This window comes from Streptopelia decaocto (genome assembly GCF_964273445.1).
Source record: "Streptopelia decaocto genome assembly, chromosome: 3".
Classification (NCBI taxonomy): Eukaryota; Metazoa; Chordata; class Aves; order Columbiformes; family Columbidae; genus Streptopelia; species Streptopelia decaocto.
In genome coordinates, this window is record NC_138656.1 from 11,012,647 (window position 1) to 11,034,939 (window position 22,293).

At 36.8% G+C, this 22,293-nt stretch overlaps 1 protein-coding gene across 11 annotated transcripts in view; it reads left to right on the plus strand.

Moving 5' to 3' along the window:
- Positions 1 to 21,921, plus strand: part of GPCPD1 (glycerophosphocholine phosphodiesterase 1) — a 46,733-nt gene extending 24,812 nt beyond the window's left edge. For 10 of the 11 annotated variants that reach the window (XM_082049855.1, XM_082049860.1, XM_082049854.1 and 7 more), the window contains exons 8-20: positions 288 to 534; positions 1,609 to 1,771; positions 1,861 to 1,993; positions 2,216 to 2,270; positions 4,151 to 4,243; positions 6,167 to 6,244; positions 7,368 to 7,407; positions 8,186 to 8,241; positions 9,666 to 9,731; positions 11,265 to 11,401; positions 12,341 to 12,476; positions 12,806 to 12,966; positions 20,154 to 21,921. In XM_082049855.1, coding sequence (XP_081905981.1) covers positions 288 to 534; positions 1,609 to 1,771; positions 1,861 to 1,993; positions 2,216 to 2,270; positions 4,151 to 4,243; positions 6,167 to 6,244; positions 7,368 to 7,407; positions 8,186 to 8,241; positions 9,666 to 9,731; positions 11,265 to 11,401; positions 12,341 to 12,476; positions 12,806 to 12,966; positions 20,154 to 20,358 — 1,570 coding nt within the window. In that variant the 3' untranslated portion in view covers positions 20,359 to 21,921. Of the gene's footprint in view, positions 1 to 287; positions 535 to 1,608; positions 1,772 to 1,860; positions 1,994 to 2,215; positions 2,271 to 4,150; positions 4,244 to 6,166; positions 6,245 to 7,367; positions 7,408 to 8,185; positions 8,242 to 9,665; positions 9,732 to 11,264; positions 11,402 to 12,340; positions 12,477 to 12,805; positions 12,967 to 15,836; positions 15,938 to 20,153 lie in introns of all 11 variants that reach the window. The other variant, XM_082049853.1, reaches the window with a different exon arrangement.
- Positions 21,922 to 22,293: the final 372 nt, after the last annotated feature.

The following is a 22,293-nucleotide window of genomic DNA, read 5'->3' on the forward strand; positions in this document are numbered from 1 at the left end:
TTGGTGAAGTGCTGCTTCTCAGACCACTAGAACAATTTTCACTTTTAGCCAGGTTCCAGTTTTAGAAGTGACTTGAGCACTTAAATCTGACTAAAATAAGATTTAGATAACAGCTGCAAACTGACTCTTGTGAGAGTCCACTATGTGCAGTGCTGTACTGTAGATGGTACTGTTGAGAAGAATTCTTGTGTTACATGATCTTCTGTTCAAGCTTCTTTCTAATTCTTTAGCATTTCCAAAGACACTTCTGTAAATTAATCATTTGTGTTGTATTTCTGGCTGAGCAGAGTAAAACTGACTCTAGAAGGCCTAGAGGAAGATGAGGATGACGAAGAGGGTCAAGAGAAAACATCCCCTACTGTCCCTCAGAAAATGGCAAACACTGTGGAGTTCTCCTTAATAAGTAACAATGAATATAAATGTCGACACTCTCAGCCAGACTGTGGTTATGCTTTGCAGCCAGACCGGTGGATAGAATACACAATACAGACCATGGAGCCTGATAACTTGGAATTAATCTTTGATTTTTTTGAGGTATGTCTCTTTACCACTAAGAAGCAACTCCAGTCTGCCTTTGGGAGTTAGAGTCAGTCACCTTGAAGATTGTACTTTTGGGATAGGGCTTTTGCTAATATTCTTGACCTTTGTGACTTGTGTAAACAAGTTATGAAGCTATTGGCTACTACCCTATTTTGCAGAAAGGTTTTGTGTGTTCTCAATATGGCACAGAAAGTTTTGCAGTTTCTGCTTATTTAGAAGTCAGTACAAATTAGACTCAAATCTTAGTGTGCAGTACTGCAAGTAGTTAGGTTGGCTTGATTTTTATCCTTTACCAGAGCTAAGTTTTGCTCATCCTTCTTGAACCTGAACACTGTGTATATGAACTATATTTGACCTTAATTTTCAAGTTATAAACAAGAGGTTTCTCTGAACTAACCAGTGCAAATTAAAACTGGATATTTGTGGATTCTTATTACTTCATCTGTTAGTTTGCACTCTTTTTTTTTCCCTGAAAGATCCTAATCATCTAAGTCCTTTTTAAAAGAAAACAACTTGTTTCTCTTCATACCGTTTATGCAGAAGAAAGTTTTAAGCATTCTCTTTTTGATCTAAAAATGTCCTTAATGCACTTACACTCATAATTGTAAAGCGGCTACATAGTTCCTGAATTTGACTATGGTCAAGTGCATTCTGCATATTAGTTGCCCTCATCCTTCCCTGCAAATGAATGCAAAGGTATATTAAGCATATATATTCTTCCAATTCATCTTTGTTCTAAACAAGACTTGGACTTTTCACAAGACAGACTATTTCACACATGCAATTTTGTTCTGAGAAGCTTATCAAAATTAAGAGTTTTCAAAGACAAATGTACATGAGTTTTGTAGATTTCCATCAACAGTTTCACATTCCAGAGTGTAATTTGGAACACACTGTAAGATTAAATAATTTTAGCTTAAAATTAGTGTTTTCTGTAACACACAAGAAATTTTTGTTACATAACTGCCTGTATATATCTTCCTGAAGAGCAAGGATGAAAAGTTTGTTCAGAATTCTGACCTACATATAGCAGTAGGTGTTTTGGTTTTTTGTTTGTTTTGTTTTTAGGAAGATTTAAGTGAGAAGGTAGTACAAGGCGATGCGCTCCCAGGTCATGTAGGTTCTGCCTGCCTCCTGTCATCCACAATTGCAGAACTTGGAAAAAGTGCTGGGATTCTTACACTTGCTATTATGAGCAGAAATCCAAGGAGGACAATTGGAAAAGTTAGAGGTACAGTTGATGCAAACAGATGTAGATAACTTTGTTCTAAGTTGTCTGTTATCTGTTGACATGTGAAGTGTTTGGTATTTTTCTTGTAGTGGACTACATAATTATTAAGCCAATCCAGGGATACACTTGTGATATGAAGGCTTCGTATGCAAAATACTGGAAACCAAGAACAACTCTGGATGTTGGACACAGGGGAGCGGGAAATTCTACAACAACAGCCAAGTAAGTTCATTTGCATTTTCATTTGGGGGGCATTATGTTTAGCTTCACTGACATCAATTGGGGAAGCAGACAGTTTAAAATAAAAAGCTGTAACCTATAATCATTTAAGTCATTTCAATGTCAAATGTGGGTGTTCTCTAAATGATTTATATTTCTGTTGTTTCAATGGACTTTTGTGCTATGCTGCATCTAACAAAACCTTTTTCTTTGGTGTTATTTCAGGCTTGCTAAAGTTCAAGAGAACACTATTGCCTCCCTGAGGAATGCTGCTAGTCATGTATGTACGCACATTTGCATGCACATAGTACCTGTATAGTTAAAACTAGCCTGGCTTGTTTGCTTAATTTCCATGATTCAATACAGTGAATGGTAATTGCACTGATAAAAAATTATATCAAATCACTGTGGAAGTTCCGTAAGAGAAGTAATAGCTAGATTAGTCTCTCATTCTCAAGTTTTTCAAAAAAAGTCAAAACTTCGATCTTATATGTTCTGGAGGTGTTCTAATACAGGGAATATTTGAATCTCAACCCTGCAGAGACATAGGTGAACAAAAGAATAAAACTTTGGCTCTGCTGGAGTCTGTCAGTATACTCTCAGGTGGCAAAGGTCTCACTCAGGGATTGCTGAGTACATGAAATGGGTGTCCAAAAATGAGACTTGGGAACAGAGTTGGTAGAATAAAACAATCCTTTCGTTCAGTGCTTGCTACAATTAAGACTTGGAATTCTGAGATGGGACTTTCAGTTTGGGAGATACCAGCTTTAGGTGCTTAAATTCTTTGGCTGAAGTGGTCAGTTTTATCTTGGTCACTGAAGTGATCTGTGATAAGATTGATCCATACAGTCTCGTGAGATGCTGCAGCAGAGTAGCTTGAGTCAGAAGCACATTCAGAGGTTCCTAGTCTAGCTCGTGTTTTCATCGTGAAGAGCTATGGTTACAGTCACATAAAGATGCTGCTGTAGGATCACCTGCCACTTACTGGTGGGGTTCCTAAGCCTTTTCAGGTACTTTTTCACTAAGTGTAGATTCTTACTAAACATCTTTTGAAGTTGTTAAAAGGATGGGAGCAGAATCTGGAGTATTACGTTTATTGGCTACTGATTCTGGAGTACTGTATTCCTCAAGAGTCATGGCTGAAAGCTCTCTCTTGTTTGGGAGTCAGAGTATAATTTGAACACAATGTCTGGACTGACTGCAGAGCATAAGAAAACCGCAGCTACTCAATTATCCTTTTGAACAGTAGTTCTTAATTTCTGGGTGGATACTGTAGGTTTATAGATAGCTTTTAAAAGCCCACAAGTGTGCACTGAGGCAGAAATTTACTGTGAAGTCATCAGCAGCATTACCAGAAAAGTACTTTCAACCGTTTGCAGACTGAAAAAGCTGAAGGCCACCACTCTAAAAATATTTCTGCTGACAAAAGTGTTGGAAAAAAAGCCCATCCTATTTTATTTCTGTACTGATTGAAGAAGAGTGTTCCAGTCAGGATGACAATTCAATGATTGTTATTTCTGGAGGCCTTTCAAAGGAATGATTTACAGACAGCCCAAATAAGTAAAAAAATTGTTCCTGCGTGTTTCTTTCTGGCCCTCCTCTTTTCAAAAGTTCTTTTGATCTTTCTTCCTTTTTAAACTTAACAGAAAATAACATTCAGTTGAAAAGTACAGGAGAATACTCGACACAGCTATTTCTGCTCTTGCGCATGTTATAACACACTACTGCATTACTAGTGACTCCAGAACCTCCGCACTATATGAAGTATCTCCCTGGAGCTTTACCAGTCTGTAGCAATCACTTGTGGGGTGGCGAGGAGGGAGAATGGGCACTGCAGGGGCAGTTACCTTTAAAAACATCATCTTAGCCTTTCTCTGAAATCAAATTTATGATACATGAATGTTAGCACAGGGTTTACAAGATTAAGCAAGCTATATATATATCAGAACTGTGTTATGGTAATTAAAATACTTTCCCTTATGTGTTTTGCTTGTTTTTAATTTCTAATCCTTTGTTATGATTTAACTGGTAATAGCCAGTTGCATTCAACTTCTGGTTGATGCCCAGGATACTTGACAACTTGTCTGCAGTTCTGAAGTGCTTTGCATAAATAGTTCATGTGTTTTTGTTTTGTTATGTGTGTTTTTCAATTTTCTTTAGGGAGCAGCTTATGTGGAATTTGATGTACATCTTTCTAAAGATCATGTGCCTATTGTATACCACGATCTCACATGTTGCATGGCCATGAAAAAGGTAAAGAAGATGATATCTGTATTTTGTCTTTAAATGTGACTATTCTAGGAAAAAAAAAAAAGCCAGTCTCGCATATAAATAATTATGGGGAATAAAGTGATGGAATGGGAATAAGTGTGCAGCATTACTATGTGCATAAAGTAGAGCAGGGAAGCTGAGTTTTTCCACTTGATGTAGTAATCAACATTTCAGATACATAGTTTAAGACTCTTCAAACTGTTGTTGTTATTTTTTAGCTTTTTTTGATCTATGGTTTGGAAGAAAAACAAAGGCAACTTCACTATATTCAGTAATACCCCTGGGACTCCCTTAGACTGTCAGAGTAAGATTTTTATGGTTGTTTCTTTTTTTGAGGGAGAGTTAGTGTGATTCTCAGCGTGATTTCTTACTCCTGTTGCCACTTAAGTGTATACTTCTCTTAAGCAGTTATGTACTCATAAAAGCTCTTTAGATCAAACCGAAGTCAACCTTGTTTGGTATCCCAGTAGTGGCCAGTAGGTGGAAAGCAGAAAAGTGGAAGAAACAAGGATGTCCTTCATTTAGGGAGTTTGATTAGCCACAAATGGCTTGGATTCCAATAGTTTTTCTAACTGTAACCCTTTTTAACTTCAGCATTTTGCATGTCCTTTAGCTGTGAGGTAAACAATATACTTCATGTCTTGTTGGGACAGCGAGGCTGAAGAACTGCTTTTGGATTGCTCAGTCAAACAGAAGGAAATGAGTTAAGACGGTTCTAGGAGCAGGAAAATGGCTCTTGAAAACAAGTGTCCTGTTTCTTTCCTTGCGTACCTCATAAGGTTGCTGTTGTTCCTTTTTTTTAACCAAAAGCTCTTTTCTGCTGTTTTTGTAAGCATCAAGAGTACTGGAATGTAAGAGGCAGAGAATAATACTGTTACTTGTACTTACAGATAACCATTCCTTAAAAAGGGCTCTGAACAGTCTGCACAACACCTCCCAAATACCCAAGTTTTATGAAGCATGACAGTTGAATGTTTTCATAAAATGTCATGGTCGTTAATAATGAGAACCATAGGCATAAGGAACGGTGACTCAAAAAACCAAAAACCACTGAGGTGCATTTCCATCTGGTCCATTGCATGTCCTGCGCTGAGGCCAGAATACTTGTGTTCAGCAGCAGTGCAGGGAGGTTGGACACTGTTCTCTTGTAGTTTTCTTCCATTTTAGTTCTGTCAGTAAAAATTAAAATAGTATGGGAGAGCAGACACTGAGATAAATTCTGTCTTATCACTAAATCTGTGTCATTGAACTCTCACACCCCTAGTGATATCGGAATTTGTAAGAAGCTTGGATTTGAACAGTTGTAGAATGGAACTTTGACTAAGGGAAATGCATATTCAGTGTGTATTGAATTGGTATTGTCTTGTTGAGTAAAAATTCCTTTATAGTGAAGAGGGGAAGTAAAAAATAGATCGATAGAATTTTTCTTTCTACAGCAGATTTTTATTTTGGGGGCGAGGGTGTGCGTCTCTCTCATTTTTGCCAGGACACTTGTCTTTTTTTATTAGTTTCTGACACATTGGATAGATAATAATAAACTGAACTGCCTTGGAATATTATTTTAATGCATTTCTTTACTTCCAAACTTTTTTCCTGAATACATTAACTGATCAAGATTTTTACAAAATAAATGTGCTAAGCTTTCTGAAGGAAGAACATTGGAGCTTCTGACCTGTATGAAAGACCAAATCTGATTTTTTCAAACTGACACCTCTTCTATGTTTCCAAGTGCCTATGTTGTCTCCCGGAAACTGATCATCTTACTTGTATTATAATAAGATGTCACTTGTATTTTTATCAATAAAGGGGAAAAAATGAGTTGCCTTTAATATTAGCATATTAAAAGCATGTAGGCTTTTTCGTAGTTTTCAGTGATGCTTAATGATGTATTATTTCTCTTCAAAGAAACTGGATACGGAACCTTTGGAACTGTTTGAGATTGCAGTCAAAGAACTCACATTTGATCAGCTGCAGTTATTGAAGGTATTGTTGCTTTGGCTAGATATGCTATGTGTAAAATTCCAAATTGCGTATGAAGCTTAGGGTTGGTTTTTTTTTTTTGGAGTAACTATAGATAGTTTGGCAGAGCACATTTTAAAAATTGTACTAGTAGAACAAGTAGCTAATTCCAAGAACATTACTTTTGCACCATACTTGAGTAAATTTTATTACTTATATTTCTAGAAAGATAGCCTGACCACTTGTGTAGATCCATTTTATAATTTTTAGAAAATAAGGAAGGCTGAAAGTGGTGGTATGGTTCATTGAAAGCCAATGCTTTGCAGTCTTTGTTGAAGAAGAAAGATATATGTCACAAAGTCTATCTAATTTTCAAATGTTTTTGCATTAACAAGAGAGATCCAGATAATGTTGAACTACTCTTAGGAGGTGCATGTGGAGATGTAGAAGGGTCTATGATTCAGTGGTATGGATTGGACAGCCTGGTTAGAAAAAATTCCTTGTTTTTCTTACATTGGGTATCACTGTATCTTCTAAACAGAAGCGCCCTGCCTCCTTAAAAGGGTAGTCAGGGAATGAGACTGAGCCACCGAAGACCCAGCTGAGATATTTGTCCTCAGACAATTAAGCATCTGTCTGATCAAATAACTATAATTTTTTTTACTTAAAATGATTTGGTCTCCCCCTTTTTGTGGAGATTTTGAATGGAGTGAGGTAGTTGACTCTGATGTGGCCTGATTCTATCTCAGTATGTGACTACACTAAACCCACTGTCAGTGCTCTGCAGTTGGCCGGAAACATGGAGCGTAACATCTGACAGAGGAGGGTTTAATGTTCAGGCGACTTCGCGTCTTAATGTTAAATTATATTATGTGTGTTTCTACACTTTAACATGTTTTCCGAATTTTCAGTAAGAACATTTTCAGGGTTTTTTTTTTTTTTTTAACTTTCCTTGAAATCTTCATGGTTTAAAGTTTGAAAGAAAATTGTGATGTGTACTAGGATTTCCTTTATTCTTTTACAAATTACTAACACTGTAAACCTTTGAACTTAAAACCATTTATAAGGAAAATTACTTACATTTTACCTATAGCAAGATATCTATGGGTGCAGTATTTGTTAATTTTACTCTTCTTATGCCATTCAGCTGGCTCATGTGACTGCCCTGAAAGTAAAAGATCACAATGGTATGTACTAGTTTGCAAGAGTCTTGAGATCTGTTTGTTACTATGTAATGACATATATTGTGGTTGCAGTCACTTGTTCTCTTCACATTTTGCTTCTTCCTGAATGTTTCTAAATGCTTGTGCAGCTACTTGAATTTTGTGCATGCTGTACAGTTCTTTTCTGAGAAGTAAATATGTGGACGGGAGTTACTTCCTTGGGAAGAGGGGACAGGAGGTTAGAAGATGAATCTATAGATAAATATGGATTTGTATCACAGTTGCCGCTAATGTTTCCATCTTACACTAACCTAACTGTACCTTTTTGGCAGCTCTTCAGAATTGCTAACAAGAACTTTGGTAACTGCTGTAGGGTGTCTTGGTGCTGTAAATTTTTGGCTCTAATCCATCCCCTTTATAGGGACAGAAAAATGGCAAAGTTATCTCCTTCACCCTACATGTCTGCGAAAAGATTAAATAAATAATAAGCCTTGACAGGCAAGGCTGTTTCTACTGAATGTGATTCAGTGACTGAAACAGTGAGGGATGGGAGAAGCTGTTTCTGATAAATATTCCGGCAATACTTTTGACAGGGGTTTGACAAAATTTCTCACTGGCAAAACAGAAATTGCCAACAGCATCCTTGGAGTATGTCACTGTTAGAGAGAAGGCTCAGATAATCAAACGAGAGACCTGATTCCATTCTTTACTTTTAAAGGCCTTAAGATTTTGAGGCAGGCTTTTCTTGCTCGGTTTATCAGTGCTGCTATGTTTTGATTCGATATTTTGGATTTCTTTTCAGCATCTTTTAAAGAAGAAGAAAACTCTGAGACGCAGCCATTTCCTTCTCTGCAGAGAGTAAGCAGTGAATATACAGCAATAGAGATGATGATTGTGGAACATGAAAACATGCATTTCTCTTTCAGCTTTGCACATGTCCAGGAAATATTAATTTTTGGCTTTAGGCCTCTGTTGTCAGTTATAGAATCATAGAATAGTTTGGATTGGAAGGGACCTTTAAAGGCTTTATTGTTGGCCACTGGAGCCTTTTTAATGCTTAAAAGTAACAGTTTGCATATCTTCAGCTTCCTAATTCAGGAACCCAAGTTGTATAGCTCAGGATACACTCAGTTTTAGAGCTCGTTAACAATTGGGCACTGCATTTTAAAGCATCAACAATTGTTTACTAATTTTGAAAAAAAATAAAAATAAAAAAGGCCTTTGGCAGTTCATCACACACTCTTGGCTATCTAGCAGACCTGAAGAAATCATAAGTGAATTTCGAGTATGTTCCCATTTATGACTATTTGCCTTGGGGCTTTGTGTTGGCTTATTTTGCACAGAAACATCTGACAGTTGTTGACCAAATATAGTTTGATACCATTTAGCATGTTTTTTTTTCCTAGAATTGCTATTTTTTCTTCCCCTTACTGTTTTTCCTAATGTCTGAACTCCTCATGAACATGTCTCCTAGAGTCTTGTTTTATACAATTATATTGCTTTTTATTTGGATTATGGAAATGATTAATATCCAGTTTTTTATAGGCTTATATCAGAGCATGTATGAAATATCTATCTATTACAGGTCATATGCCCTACTCTATTGTTTTTTTTTTTACTGTCTAATCAGATTACTGCATAACTGCAGAAAATAAAGAACTTTGTGTAATGGGCTAAACTACTGAGGTTCCATTCCTCTACCTGGTTTGATTGTGCAAGTTTAATTTTCTTCCTGTAAGAAAGGGTTTGTTAGTCCCTTCTATGCCTGTCATCTTTATAGGGTTAAAGAATCATCTACCAATGTTTCCTTAATTTCATTAGCTGTTAGCTTCACCTTTTGATTTGAAGTCATCTTACATTTAATTCTTTACAAGAATGTCACATACTTTTGATCTCATCACACTAATGGCAAGCCTATGGATTTCATACTTGGGACTTTTACTTAAGATACTTTTTGCATTCAGAAAAACTTCCTGGAGCAGTTAAAAAACATTTCTTTAGGAGTACAAACGGGCATTTCTTATGCCTGTTAAGGTGAATTGACTTACATTTGTAACTTGTCAAAATTTTGTCATTACAATTTTATAGATTTTCAAGTATTTCCTAACTAGAAGCTGAAGTAGGAAAAGATCTAGATGTATCTTGTGTTAAATGTGAAAAACAGAGCTTTTTGTTCTGCTGTTACATTGGTGTTAAATTCCAATGTATTCCCCAGTAATTACACTCATAGTTCTTAGTTGTCCTCCTTTGGTGTGGCATCTCTACATAATGAATTTTCTCAGGTCCTGGAGTCTGTTTCAGAAGATGTTGGGTTCAACATAGAGATAAAATGGATCTGTCAACAAAGGGTAAGTGCAATTTATTTTGATACTTTGCCATTCCCATGGCTAAAGCTTGTAATTTGACCTGGCAATTTATGAGCTACAAAAAAAGGCATAATTTTGTTTCTTTTTGATGTGGCTCTTTCGTTTTATTATAACCCACTATGTTTAAAATGGGGAGTATAATAGCACTGGTTTAGGAAATGAACAAACTTACTCTTAAAAGAATAGAAATGATTTACAGGGTTGAGTTGATTTAGTGGAATATCCTTTTTAAAGTCAATGGATTGCAACAGGTCAGGCGTGTTATATATGGGAAAAGTGACAAGAAATTCAAACTCTCCTGGTCTGGTGCAGGGGCAGATACAACATGGTGCAGTAACACAAGCAACTGTTTTCCTTCTAGTCAGCAGTACTGCAAATTCAGCTTGATTGCTTAGTGCTCGGTCTAGGAGGAAACAGTGTCAAGGGTAGGACTGGAAGCCTGGAGTTGGAGAAGCAAAGGAGGTAGAGTAGTATGCGGAAACAAGAGTGGTAGGTGGAAGTCCATATGAGTGGAGACAAGCTCATGCTCTGGGAAAGGTCAACAGCAGGGAGCCTGGTACTTGCTGTTCTCATAGACAAAGGATATCTCATTCGTTTCTACAAATCTTATTGTTGCGTTTTATATTTAGAAATAGCAATGTAAAATATCTGTAGTGATCTTCATGCAATTCTTTTGTGTTTTCAAAATTAAAAGAGGCTTCCTAGAAACTTTCTCCTTGGATGAGAGTCACAGACTCATAGGATCATTTCAGTTGATTCCAACCATAACGTAACTCTAGCACTAAACCATGTCCCTAAAAACCTTGTCTAAATGCCTTTTAAACACCTCCAGGGATGATGACTCCACCACTTCCCTGGGCAGCCTGTTCCAATGCCTGACAACCCTTTCTGGGAAGAATTTTTTCTTAATATCCAGTCTAAACCTCCCCTGGTGCAACTTGAGGCCATTTCCTCTTGTCCTGTCACTTGCTACTTGGGAGAAAAGACCAACACCCTCCATGCTACAACCTCCTTTCAGGTTGTAGACAGTGATAAGGTCTCCCCTCAGCCTCCTTTCTCCAGGCTGAACAGCCCCAGTTCCCTCAGCCGCTCCTCATCACACTTGTGCTCCAGACCCCTCACCAGCTTTGTTGCCCTTCTCTGCACTCTTTCTAGTATTTCAATGTCTGTCTTATGATGAGGGGCCCAAAACTGAACACAGGATTGAAGGTGAGGCCTCACCAGCACCGAGTACAGTGACACAATCACTTCTCTAGTCCTGCTGGCCACACTATTCCTGAAGACAGTGAATTTTTCAGTGAATCTTACTGCTGTTAGAATGTGGCCATACCTACCAAACTGACAGTCCTGTAGAGCTGTAACTAGCATTTGGTGGACTTGAAGGAGTGACCTCTGTATTCAGACAGGCAAACTGCATTCTCATTTTGCTCGGGTTCAACGAAAGACCATTGCTGGTTAAAGTAATTTTAGTAAGCATTAATTTAAATGGCTGAAACTTGTGCTTTCTTTTTGTAGGACGGACAGTGGGATGGCAACTTGTCAACTTACTTTGATATGAACCTCTTTCTAGATATTATTCTAAAAACTGTTTTGATCAATGCTGGAAGAAGGAGAATTGTATTTTCTTCTTTTAATGCAGATATTTGTACGATGTAAGTTAATGGATAAATAATGTGTCAAGATTTCTTCTGGTATCACAAAGTCTTTTTCAGTCATACTTGACGGGTACACAAGCCTAACTTACAAAGAAAAATCATTGTTAGATTTTTTTACTATATCTTCCTTTTAAAAAGGACAGAAAATGAAGGAACTTTGGATTACTTGTATTTGTTTTGGTGGTGGTTTGGTTTTTTGTCTTGTTAAGTGGTTTGCTTTCCTTTTGTGGAATGTCATAGGAGGTATTGGGGCACAGAAAAAGCACGGGAGGTGAACTGTGGAGTGAACATATGAACTAACAGTATGCTCTAGTACTTTGTTACAAGAAGTGATTTAGCACTGAAAATGAAAGGCTTTATGGAAATCTCATGTGATGAGAAATTCCACTGTTGAAATAACATTGAAGGGGAAGTGGGTGGGATAAAATCAAATTAAGGTACTGATAAAAGGGTTAAGCAAGTGTGTAATAGTGTGTAACACGCTGATACCAAAACTTTGCTTCCATCTGTTGTGGTCTCGTACCAGTGTAGTGGTATCCAACTTGAAAAATACATCAGTAAGGTTTAAGTGTTGTATATTAGCCATGTTTAGAAATTCTTACCATGAATCTTCATTTTACTCTAACATGCACTTAAGAGGAAATTATGGAATTGAATGGTCTTTGAGGATTTTATGTAAACATTTTGAGGATATGGATCTGAGTTCAACCTGAAGTCTAGCTTCCCTTAAACTGTATGTTAATCTCTAATAATAGCAAAAGGAAGAGTTGGAGTGGTTTGTTACACAGTTTGATACTGAACTGTAGTACCATCTCATTGCACCAGCTAGGAACTAGAAGAATACACAGCAAAGAGTGTAATTTTCCTCACAGTAAGATTGAATTTCACTGCTTTTTAACACATTTGCAAATTGTAAACTTCTTGTTTTTCTAACAGGGTTCGACATAAGCAAAACAAGTATCCTGTGTTATTTCTCACCCAAGGAGAATCTAAACTCTATCCAGAACTTATGGATCTTAGATCTCGTACAACTCCAATTGCCATTACTTTTGCACAGTTTGAAAACTTGCTGGTAAGATGACAAGTTCTGGTATTACTCTGCAGTAAACTGAAACTAAATTATTACTACTTCTAAATCTTATCATTTTTGACACTAATGCTTAAAATTACAACTAACCTCATAAAATAATTATCCTAACATTTGGTAACTGCCAAAATAATGTCCTTTGTTTCAACTGGATTTTTAATACAGTTCTTAAAAATAGTGCTATCAGTAAACTCAATAATAATAAAAAATGCAATTATGGGTGAAATTGTAAGGAGCTGCAAGTGTCAAAAGATAAACCTGATGGGAGAGTGTTTCAGAAACATGGATTTTAATCAAAGTCTTTTGTATTTCAGGGAATTAATGTGCATTCTGAAGATCTGCTGAGGAATCCATCGTTTATTAAAAGGGCCAAATCGAAAGGCCTAGTTGTTTTTTCATGGGGTGATGATGCAAATGATGCTGATAACAGGAACAAGCTGAGAGAATATGGTGTTCATGGGCTAATATATGACAGGTACTTGATTGTGTTTTAAAAATAATTATGATACTAAAGCTGAGAAACTATTGTATCCTGATTTCTGTGACATTTTCACATTGCTTTTTGGTTGACTGAGTGCAGAATATCTTCCTTTTGTACTGTAAGTACAAGAAGCCCATAAACCCAGTTCAAGAACAAAACTAACACTATTTCAGCTGTGTATATGAAGCAAAATAAGTTTTGTTTCTAGTGAGGTTAATGTAAATGTAATTTGATGTTCTAAAGAATTAGTGCATGGCATACATGCTGTTAACATTCCTGATGGTAGTTTTTCAACTTTGTACATGAGGACAATGGATTTAACTGTTCAGCTGAAATCTTCAGCTTCTACATTTAGTTATGGGGAACAGTTTAGACTACTTAAATTAATGATTTTAATTTATTTTTTGCCAGCATTCTGTTGTGTTTCAAAGCTGTGAATTAACCATTTTTCCTATTAAAATTAGTTTGAGGGCAAACTGCCAAATCAGTCACTTCAGAAAGTAGTTATTACATCCACACAGATGGACATCAGAATACTGTGCTAAATCTTTGAACAAAAGTGTTATTTTAGTTCCTTACAGAACCTCAAAGTTTTAGATCTGTTATCATAAAAGATGTGGAATTAATTATTACAAGATAATGATTAATTTGGGAAGCTGTATTAAATTATAATTTCTGATAGATTACAAAGAATATGTAATTGAGAAAGCATTAAGTGTATCTGAAATGTCAAATTATAGAAGTGCTTCAAGCATTTTGCTTTAGCAAGGGCATTGCTTTGTGTATTGTCTTACCTGGGGGGGGGAGGGCAAGGAGGGAGGGAAATCAAGTAATTGTCAAGGGCTCTGTTTTATGAAGTGAAAACTGAGAGTCAAGTTTATGTAGAGGCAAGAAATCCAATATTTTTGATCTTAGAGTTCTAGGCTTGTAGTGTAAAAAATAGTTAACTCCCTTCAATCTATTCTTTACTGTTGAGAGTCCTTCCAGAGTGGTGGGTCCTGTGCTTCTCTGGTTTTCCAGAGGTCTCCCTTGTACTGTATAGAACATCTCCTATTAATTGGTGGTAAAAAGGAATAGCAAGATTTTGACACTGGGAATCAGCTTCAGGCTGAAGTCATTGAAACTTTAAATTGTCTTTCCTGCTCCAGCAGCACTACATGTTCTACCTCTCCTACCAGTGAAGATTGAGGCCCCTTTAGTAGATGAAAAATCTCTCTGGATTAGCATGCAGACAAAATGGTACCCTGACTCTTCACTGTACAGTCACAGGGTTGTTAGGAAATTTGATTCCATGGTGAAGGGATAAATAGACAAGTGGGGTGTTTTAATCAAATACTACTGCATAAAGTGTTCTTATGGAATATGTTCATCTGATGTCTACTGATCCAGTCTACTAGAGTTTCTAATTACTCCTGATGTACTAGATATGCACTACTATGGTAAAATAGGAAAGCAAGGGACAGCCTTATTTCTGACTTTGTTGCTTTTATTACTTCAGATAATTGCTCAACACTACTTAAATAATATTGCATTTCTGTTAAGCCTTCAAGTCTTCTAAGTATCATTTTATGTTCCCTTTTGTACTGTTTAGTGTGTTTTAAGTTGCAGTATGACAGGAGAACACCTTTTACCTCCCTGTATGATGACTAACCAATTCATTAGAATTACTTATAGGCTGAATTCCCTTGTGGATTTGACTGAACAAAAAAAGTTCTTAACCTTCCTGCACTATTTAGACCATCTAGATTCTTAACACTAGTCCTCTCTCCTCTCGCTGCCTGCCTTTTGTATCTTTTCCATCTTCTTGGCATCTTTCCACTTCATTGAGAGGACAGGAACACCTAATTCCAAAGCTGTTTAAAAACAGTAGTTCAGTGGTGCATTTTTTCTTTCTTTTTTCAAGTTACAAACTGCAATTGAGTAGCAAACAATTATCTCATTTCAGTATAATTGTTGCAGGCTCATTAATTTCTAAACATTATTGACTTTTTTTTTCCTGTAGTCCAAAACAAATATTGGAATATTCCTTTAAAATTCTCAATTATTTTCCAAAATTTACTAATTGTCTGAATAGTATTAACTTTATCCTTAGCAGAGGTTCCTTAGAAGGAACATCACACATTCTGAAAGTTACATCAGATACCTCAAGCTGGACATTTTGAAATGCGAGTGGTACCTCCAAGTCCTAGATGGCATGTGGAAATGTTGAAACCTGGCAGCGAGTTTTCCCATTCACAGTTGGAGCTGCTTGGTAAACAGGCAGTTCTTCAAATAATTCGAGAGTATGAAGTTAATATCAAGAGTTTAAATTGTCAAAAGTTTAAATACGGGTGGTGTAAGCACCTGTATTCTGTGCATTTTGAAGTTTAGAAATAGATAAATTCAAACCTACTGCGAAGCAGAACTCAAGTAAAGGGAGAGATGTACACGCATATTTCAAGGTCTAGAAATGCGTAGGGACTGCAGTTATCTGTTTATTAGTGTAAAGCCAGTTTATGCTATGGTTGCATCTTCAAATTCCAGAATATTTCCAGGACTGAATCGAGATTTATTTCTTCCATGGCTTCTTTCTGCAGAACTTTTGTTTTCTGGACTTAAGGCCAAGTCCACATATTTATCAAAAATTGCTGTGCCTGGTGTTTTGTTTTGCTGTTTACTAGACCTTTACTTAAAGAATCTTAATAAGTGTTATTTGCATGAATAAGCTAGGAAGTGAATACAGAAATTTTAGTGAATTTTAGGTCGCTTGGATATGGCCCTGAGTTATTGTTATTGCATGTGGTAATTATGTCAGAGATGATGAACTGTCTGGGTAGAGATGATTTCTAGAAGCTATTTTTTCCAAACTTTAATCATCCATGTAGAATTGAGCAAAACATTGTAGCCAATTGTGAAGACGGCAGAAGAACTGTGTCCTGAATACCAAAAGTTGCTGATATCGAGTGTTGGGCAAAACAAAATGCAGGTAGGGGATCTGACTTTGTTTTGCATGGAGAAAAACTGCAAGGCTAAACCTGGGAAGTTTACAAATGCCAATGCTATCAAAAGAAAAATCTCACTGGAGCAGGGAAAATAATTTTTTTGTTTGATTGGTTTGTTGGTCTGTATCCAGTCCTTACTCCACTTGGGCTACAGATTATTAGACATACCCAAAGTCATTAAACCGAACGGATGGTCTAATGCAGCTGCTGGGACAATATTCCTCTTTTTTCCTATGTTCATCATTAATCTCAGTGTCTAAGATATCCAGACTACTTGTGTTAAAAGGGCAACCCATGGAAAAGGTGCCACTTCTGCCTCCAAGCTTCTATTTGGGCTCTAATCTCAAGAAGTACTTTAAATGCATGGCCGGGTATCCTTTATTCACACAGAAATTGAAATATCATGCTTAAAATGCTTTATTAGTTTGATTTAAATTTTATTTAGAGAAGAAACTTCAACCCATTGTAGTGAAATTCTCTGGATTTGACTTGTGGGATGATTTAACTGGTGTTTTTTCTCCTCAATAAGCTGTGTAAACAGCCCAGGAAGTACTTCTGTGTTTGAATGTACTTAACTCAGAAAGGATAATGCGGTCTTATATTTTTACACCAGTCTTTATGTTAAAATACCAACGTGGAGAGGGGGTGGGTGCTAACTTACACTTGCATATTATCTTTTTTTTAATTCACTTTACATGACCTGAGTTCTGTTTGTTGAGTAATACACAGCTGCATGAAAATATTAAACCGGTAATCCTCAAACATTTATGCTGAAAGCTTTTGCATGAGAATCTTCAGTGTGTTTGTCTCCTCTCTAAACACTCCAATTCCTTATGGCTGCATGTTGCATTTGCAGACTCCAGCCAAAAGCTCTGTGCTCTATTAGTATTAGTAACTTTCTAAACTGACACAATTTTAGCTGGCAATAAAGGCAAAAGCATCTGTCTAAATCTGTGCCATTTTATTTGCTTGAAACTGAATGCTACTTAAATAACAGCATGGATATATATAGAGAGAGGAAGTTAACAAGTATTAGTTGATTTATAATTCAGTCTACTCAGTTATTGAATTAAGATGTTATGCAATGACAGTCTATCTTTCCTGTTTTGTGAATTGCAAAGTGAACTCAAGTTTACCTTGAAATGTTTAAAAAAATAAAAAAAGTTTTAATCAAAAGCTTCAGATAACCTTTTTAGTATGGAAACAGTATTTTGATGCTGCCGAGTCTTTGTTTATGGACCAAGCAATAGCAAAGAAAAACAGCTGTGACTGAGACTTGCTGAATATGTTTTCAGAGGTTGCAAAAACACCTGATGGGACCTAAGCACGTCCGTTCTGTGTCCACTCTATGCCCACAGAATGTCCTGCAAAGCTTTTGCAGAAGGTGTTGATTTAAAAAAGTAATATTTAAAGGATCACCCAGTCTTCTGCAGGGCTTGCTTATTAATAGGAAGTTGGATCTTTGGTGCATAGTTACTTATAAATAATTGTTCTGTTGAAGAATGAAGGATGGGGAGATGAGAGTTTATTCCTTATTTTGATGGTGATGTTGGAAATAATTAATAAGAGAAGTGCTGGAGTTGTGCTCTGGTTTCGCCAACTGCTGGTTTACTTTTGCGGACCCAAATGAAAAATGGGGACAAGAAATTCTGAGGTACAGGGGAAGCCGTGCTTCAAGTTGTCTTCTCTGCTTTGGGTTTAGAAGGAATACAATATACGCATTGGAGCAAGCTGGTTCCAGTGGACAGTCTGAAGGGAGCTTGGAGGGTTGAACTCATCCAAAATCTCATTTGTAAAGTATGAAGCAAGAATTACAGAATTCACACTTACCCTCGTAAAGAACTAATAAAATACCTACCAAAAGCTGCTTAGAAACATGCTTAGCTGTGTTCTAGAACAAGGGGCTTAGAGACTTGCCTTTGCTCTTCTAGTGTCTAACTGGTGGCAAGGACTTAAGATTTGCAGTTCCTAAGTTGTGTTGCTATATAGAAAATTATCTTCTTATTTCAGTGCTTTCTCTTGAATGCATAGAGAAATTTATAAGGTGCAAACTAACTTAAAGGAAGAAAGCACAGGTTGGACCTGCATCCTGAAAGGAAAGCGGCCAGGCTGGGCTTTGATTTTGCTTCTTTTAGGCGATTTTGGGTCTTATTTTAGGCCTGTATTGGATTGGATTATAGGTGCTGTGCAAGTAATTTAAGTGCTGTGCCTTCTCTTCATATTCCATAAAACTGTACAGCATTTATCCTTCTAGGAGTTTCTTCACAGAAACTGTCTTTGATCTTACTGTAGAGAAGATGATCCATATCTATATTTCCTGCAGAAGTGTTTCCTCATTTGAATTCCATTTATTGTATCACTTCTTGAGCTGCATGTTATTTTTGATGGCTTGGACTTGCCAACAGTTCACAAGTTGCCTTGCCAGGGTAAAAAGGCACCTGGCACTGTATCAGATAGCACTCCATTAGTTTAGTTGTGACATGTTCCTGTTTGGACATATCTTGAAATTATGGTATGAAAGAGAAAGGGTGATGCAAGAAAAACAAACTAGTTTCTTTAGAGGAATCATAAATGAAAGTATGAATATTCATAAAAGACTAAAGCAGAAGCCATGATGATTTATTCCAGAAGTTCTAATTTGAAGGAGACAAACTTGGAGACCTGCAAAACCTGAAACTGTATGTTAAAGTGAGGGGAACTGGATGCCAGGATTTAAATTTTGGATATAAATAACATGCTGATGTTAGAAATTCATGTTGGAAGGTGAGAATGTATCCTGATCACAATAAGGGCTGTAACAAAGTTAGGTTACAGAAGTATGACTGCTTTTGCTTTATAATGAGTTAGAAGAGTAGTATTTTAGTTATGCTAAGTACTGTTGAAGGTTAAGATTGCGGGGTGACAATAAAACCCTGGCAGATGTATTGTTAACCCCCTCTCCCTCCCCACTTCCCCCTTTTTTTGCCCCTCCCTCTCCCCCTTCCCACTCAGGACAGGCAATCGGGAGGAAAGGAAGGACAGAGAGAAGAGAGTTGGAAAAATTAAAGATGTTTTACTAATGCTACTAATAAGAATAGAGAAAATAATACAAAATATACAAAACCAATCTTGAAAGTCTCAGCAACTGCAGAGCTGGCCACCAAAGTCCTGGATTGGACTCTGCAGCCAACCGGAGCTGGATTCAGTCTGTCACTAGGCCTCAGTTCGCAGGGACGACTAGCAAGGTCCTCTCCTAATGTCGGCCATAAGGAAAAAAGGGACGAGATCCTCGTGATCTCCCACTTTTATATGAAGTATTCACATGAATGGAATGTTATACACAGTTGGTCAGTTTCTTAGTCACTTGTTTCTCGTCGTCCCTCTCGTGAGATGTCCATCCATGCTTATCAATAAGTTTGCATTCCATTGCTAGGTTTACCAAAACATGTGTCTGGTTCTCCAGGAAAATGCAGTTAATATGAAGGCTTTAGCTGACAGGCAAAATTCACTGAAAGAGAAACTTGTTTTTAACAAAACCAGGACAGTACCTACACTGTCAAACTCAAAACATGTTTTGGGTTTGGACAATCTAGTACAATGTTGACAAGTGAAATCCTGCAGCTTTGTTTATGTGTGTGAAAACAAGAAAATGAAAAGATGATATACTACTTAAAATAGCGTAGATTGTTAAATTTGCATAAGGTATGAATGAAAGTCAGATTTTCTGGTTTTCCGTCTTCACCGAATATTGTAGTGGTAATTTTAAAAAATGGTTCTGAACTGGGGGGCTGAAATACTTCTTGAAACAGTAAGTATAAACTCCATTCAGTATTATGTACAAGTAGTGTGTCACAGTCTGTTCAAATAATCTCAGGGCTCTGAAATGTTTTATGCTTTTAAGTGTCAAGCCTGGAACTCTGCTCTTACTTCACTGCTTTGTGCCAGCTGTAAAATCACATTTGTCAGGAGAGTGAGGTAGATGCCAGTGAGTCACTTTTTTTAGTATATCCAATGAAATATTAACCATTGTATAAAAGGAATACCATTTTATATTGCAAGATGAACAGCAAAACTTAAGGTGCTAACCTCAAACATACTGTGTTATAGACTTGCCGATAACTGATTTTACTCTAGTAGGGAAAAAAACCAGTTGCTTCATCTAGTTTACATTTCTGTGAACTGTCAAGTTATACTGATCAGCGTTTTTTCTTGTTTACCCAGGATATATGACTCGAATCCTGAACAACCAAATATATTCCAGGTGGAGCAGCTAGAACATCTCAAGAAAGAATTACCAGAGTTGAAAAGCTGTGTGTGTCCCACAGTTAGCCATTTTAAATCCATAGCTCCATGTAAATGTCATTTTACTTCCTCAGAAGAGAACACTGTAGATAACTTGAAGAGTGTTCAAATGCAAAAGGACTGACTCTAGGCAGAATGCTGGTTTGTATCTATTTAACTTCACCATTGGAATAGTTCTTTCTATGCTTTCAGCTTTGTTTGTTTTGATTTTAAATCCCCAAATAGCAATAACCGTGTTCCTCCTTCCTGACAGTACTTGTTACAATTTCAAACAACGTTAAAATACTCAGCCAGTTATAAATATTGTTCCAGTTTACATACATGGTTTTAACTTTTTTCTATAATCAATTCTCAAATATTGAAAAACAAAACTAAGTATTAACACTAGGTTTTTAAAAATAATAATAAAAAAACTAGTGCGAGGAGTGAAAGCTCAGAAGATCAATTGTTGGAAAATTACAATGATCTGGTATTGACAATGCTGAAAAATTGTTTTGACTTTGATTTTATTTCAGTGCTACAGCTTGTCAGCCTGTATCTGACAACAGGAGATTGAGAGTGCTTGTAAGATACATATAATTACATCTGGTCTGAATACGTTGGTACCTCATGTATGTATTTGCACTGATAGATCCAGCTGTACAAAGCTTTGTGCCATTTAAAAATATCTGTATATTTTAAAGTAAACTGCAATGCATATTAACTCATTTTTTCCCCACTTCATTGGACACTTAGGCAGCTGCCATTATTTTCTGACTTGCCAATCCATTGGTACAGTGTCTCTGTATTGCAGTCAAGGGTGAACCACATGTATGTTGGTTTTTTTCTTTCATTAGTCTCGCACAACCTGCTAAACTTGGAAATGTTGCTAAAATTTTAACAGAATTACAGAAACATCTTCAGTGGTTGAGAGTTTTTTGCACAATAACCTTAATAAACAGAATGTGTATCTTGCACAAACTCTACAAAATGCATGCTTTAGTTATTAAGCATGAAGTTTAGGTGTTTGTTGAGGTCCTTGCATCTTTATGGTGCTAGTTATGTGTGAAGGGTGCAAGGACTAAGTCAACTACTCAATCTTCTTTGCCTAAAACCACAAGCCTATTATTCACAAACATTTGAAGACAAGGCTATGCTATACGTGGTTTGTATTATTTGCATAATACAAGCTACTAGCTTTTGTATTTTGCAAGATAATTTTTTTTTTTCCTTGGAGCAAGAGTCACAAATGTACTGAACTCAGATAATCGGTATTCTGTTGGCTGGTATCTATCCTCTGTAATTTATTATAAAGTCATAGTCTAGAGTTCTTTAAAGATATGTATGCATGTCCTTTTTCCTCCTGAAGCTGCAGGTCCTGCCAACACAACAGCTGTAACTTGCTACTGAAGTGTTAATGTATAATAAGAATGGAAAATATTTTTTTCTTTTGTAAATTGACAATGAAAACAACAGTGTATACTATATTCTTTATATACAGTCATTGCTACATACAACTGATAATACAGAGAGTAAAGCCATTGCAAATAAGTGCTTGAGCCTGCACTGCTGAGCAGTTTGAAACTTGCCTTGTGCATTTTAGTATCTAGAATTCGTTTGTCCTGCACAAACAGCGCAGTAATGGTTAGGTATCTCGGAGCTGTCTTTTATTTAAAAAGAAAAAAAAAATTAAACCAAAATTTGGATGTGTGAGCTGTGTTTTTGGGAGGGAGCGGGCACTGAACCTGATTCTTGACATCAGGAACCTGTGGCTGTTATCTGATACAGCAAGTCCAGATTTCTCATCTATGTGATCAATTCTTAATTTTTTCTGCTTTGTATACCCCTGTGGGGTTCTCTTGATGGGTCTGGAGGGCTTTGCCCATTGATGTGCCACCCCTGTCAGAGTTATACACAATGCTGCTCAGACCTGCTGGGTAGTGTACCCACAGAGCTGTTGTACATGGCAGCTATTTTGTGTGAAGGTGGTTTGGTGTAAAAGTTAGGCTGTCTGAAGCACCCTATCAGACCAATCACCATGTGAAGCTGAGAAGGACTTAGCACCCTTAAAAATTAGTTT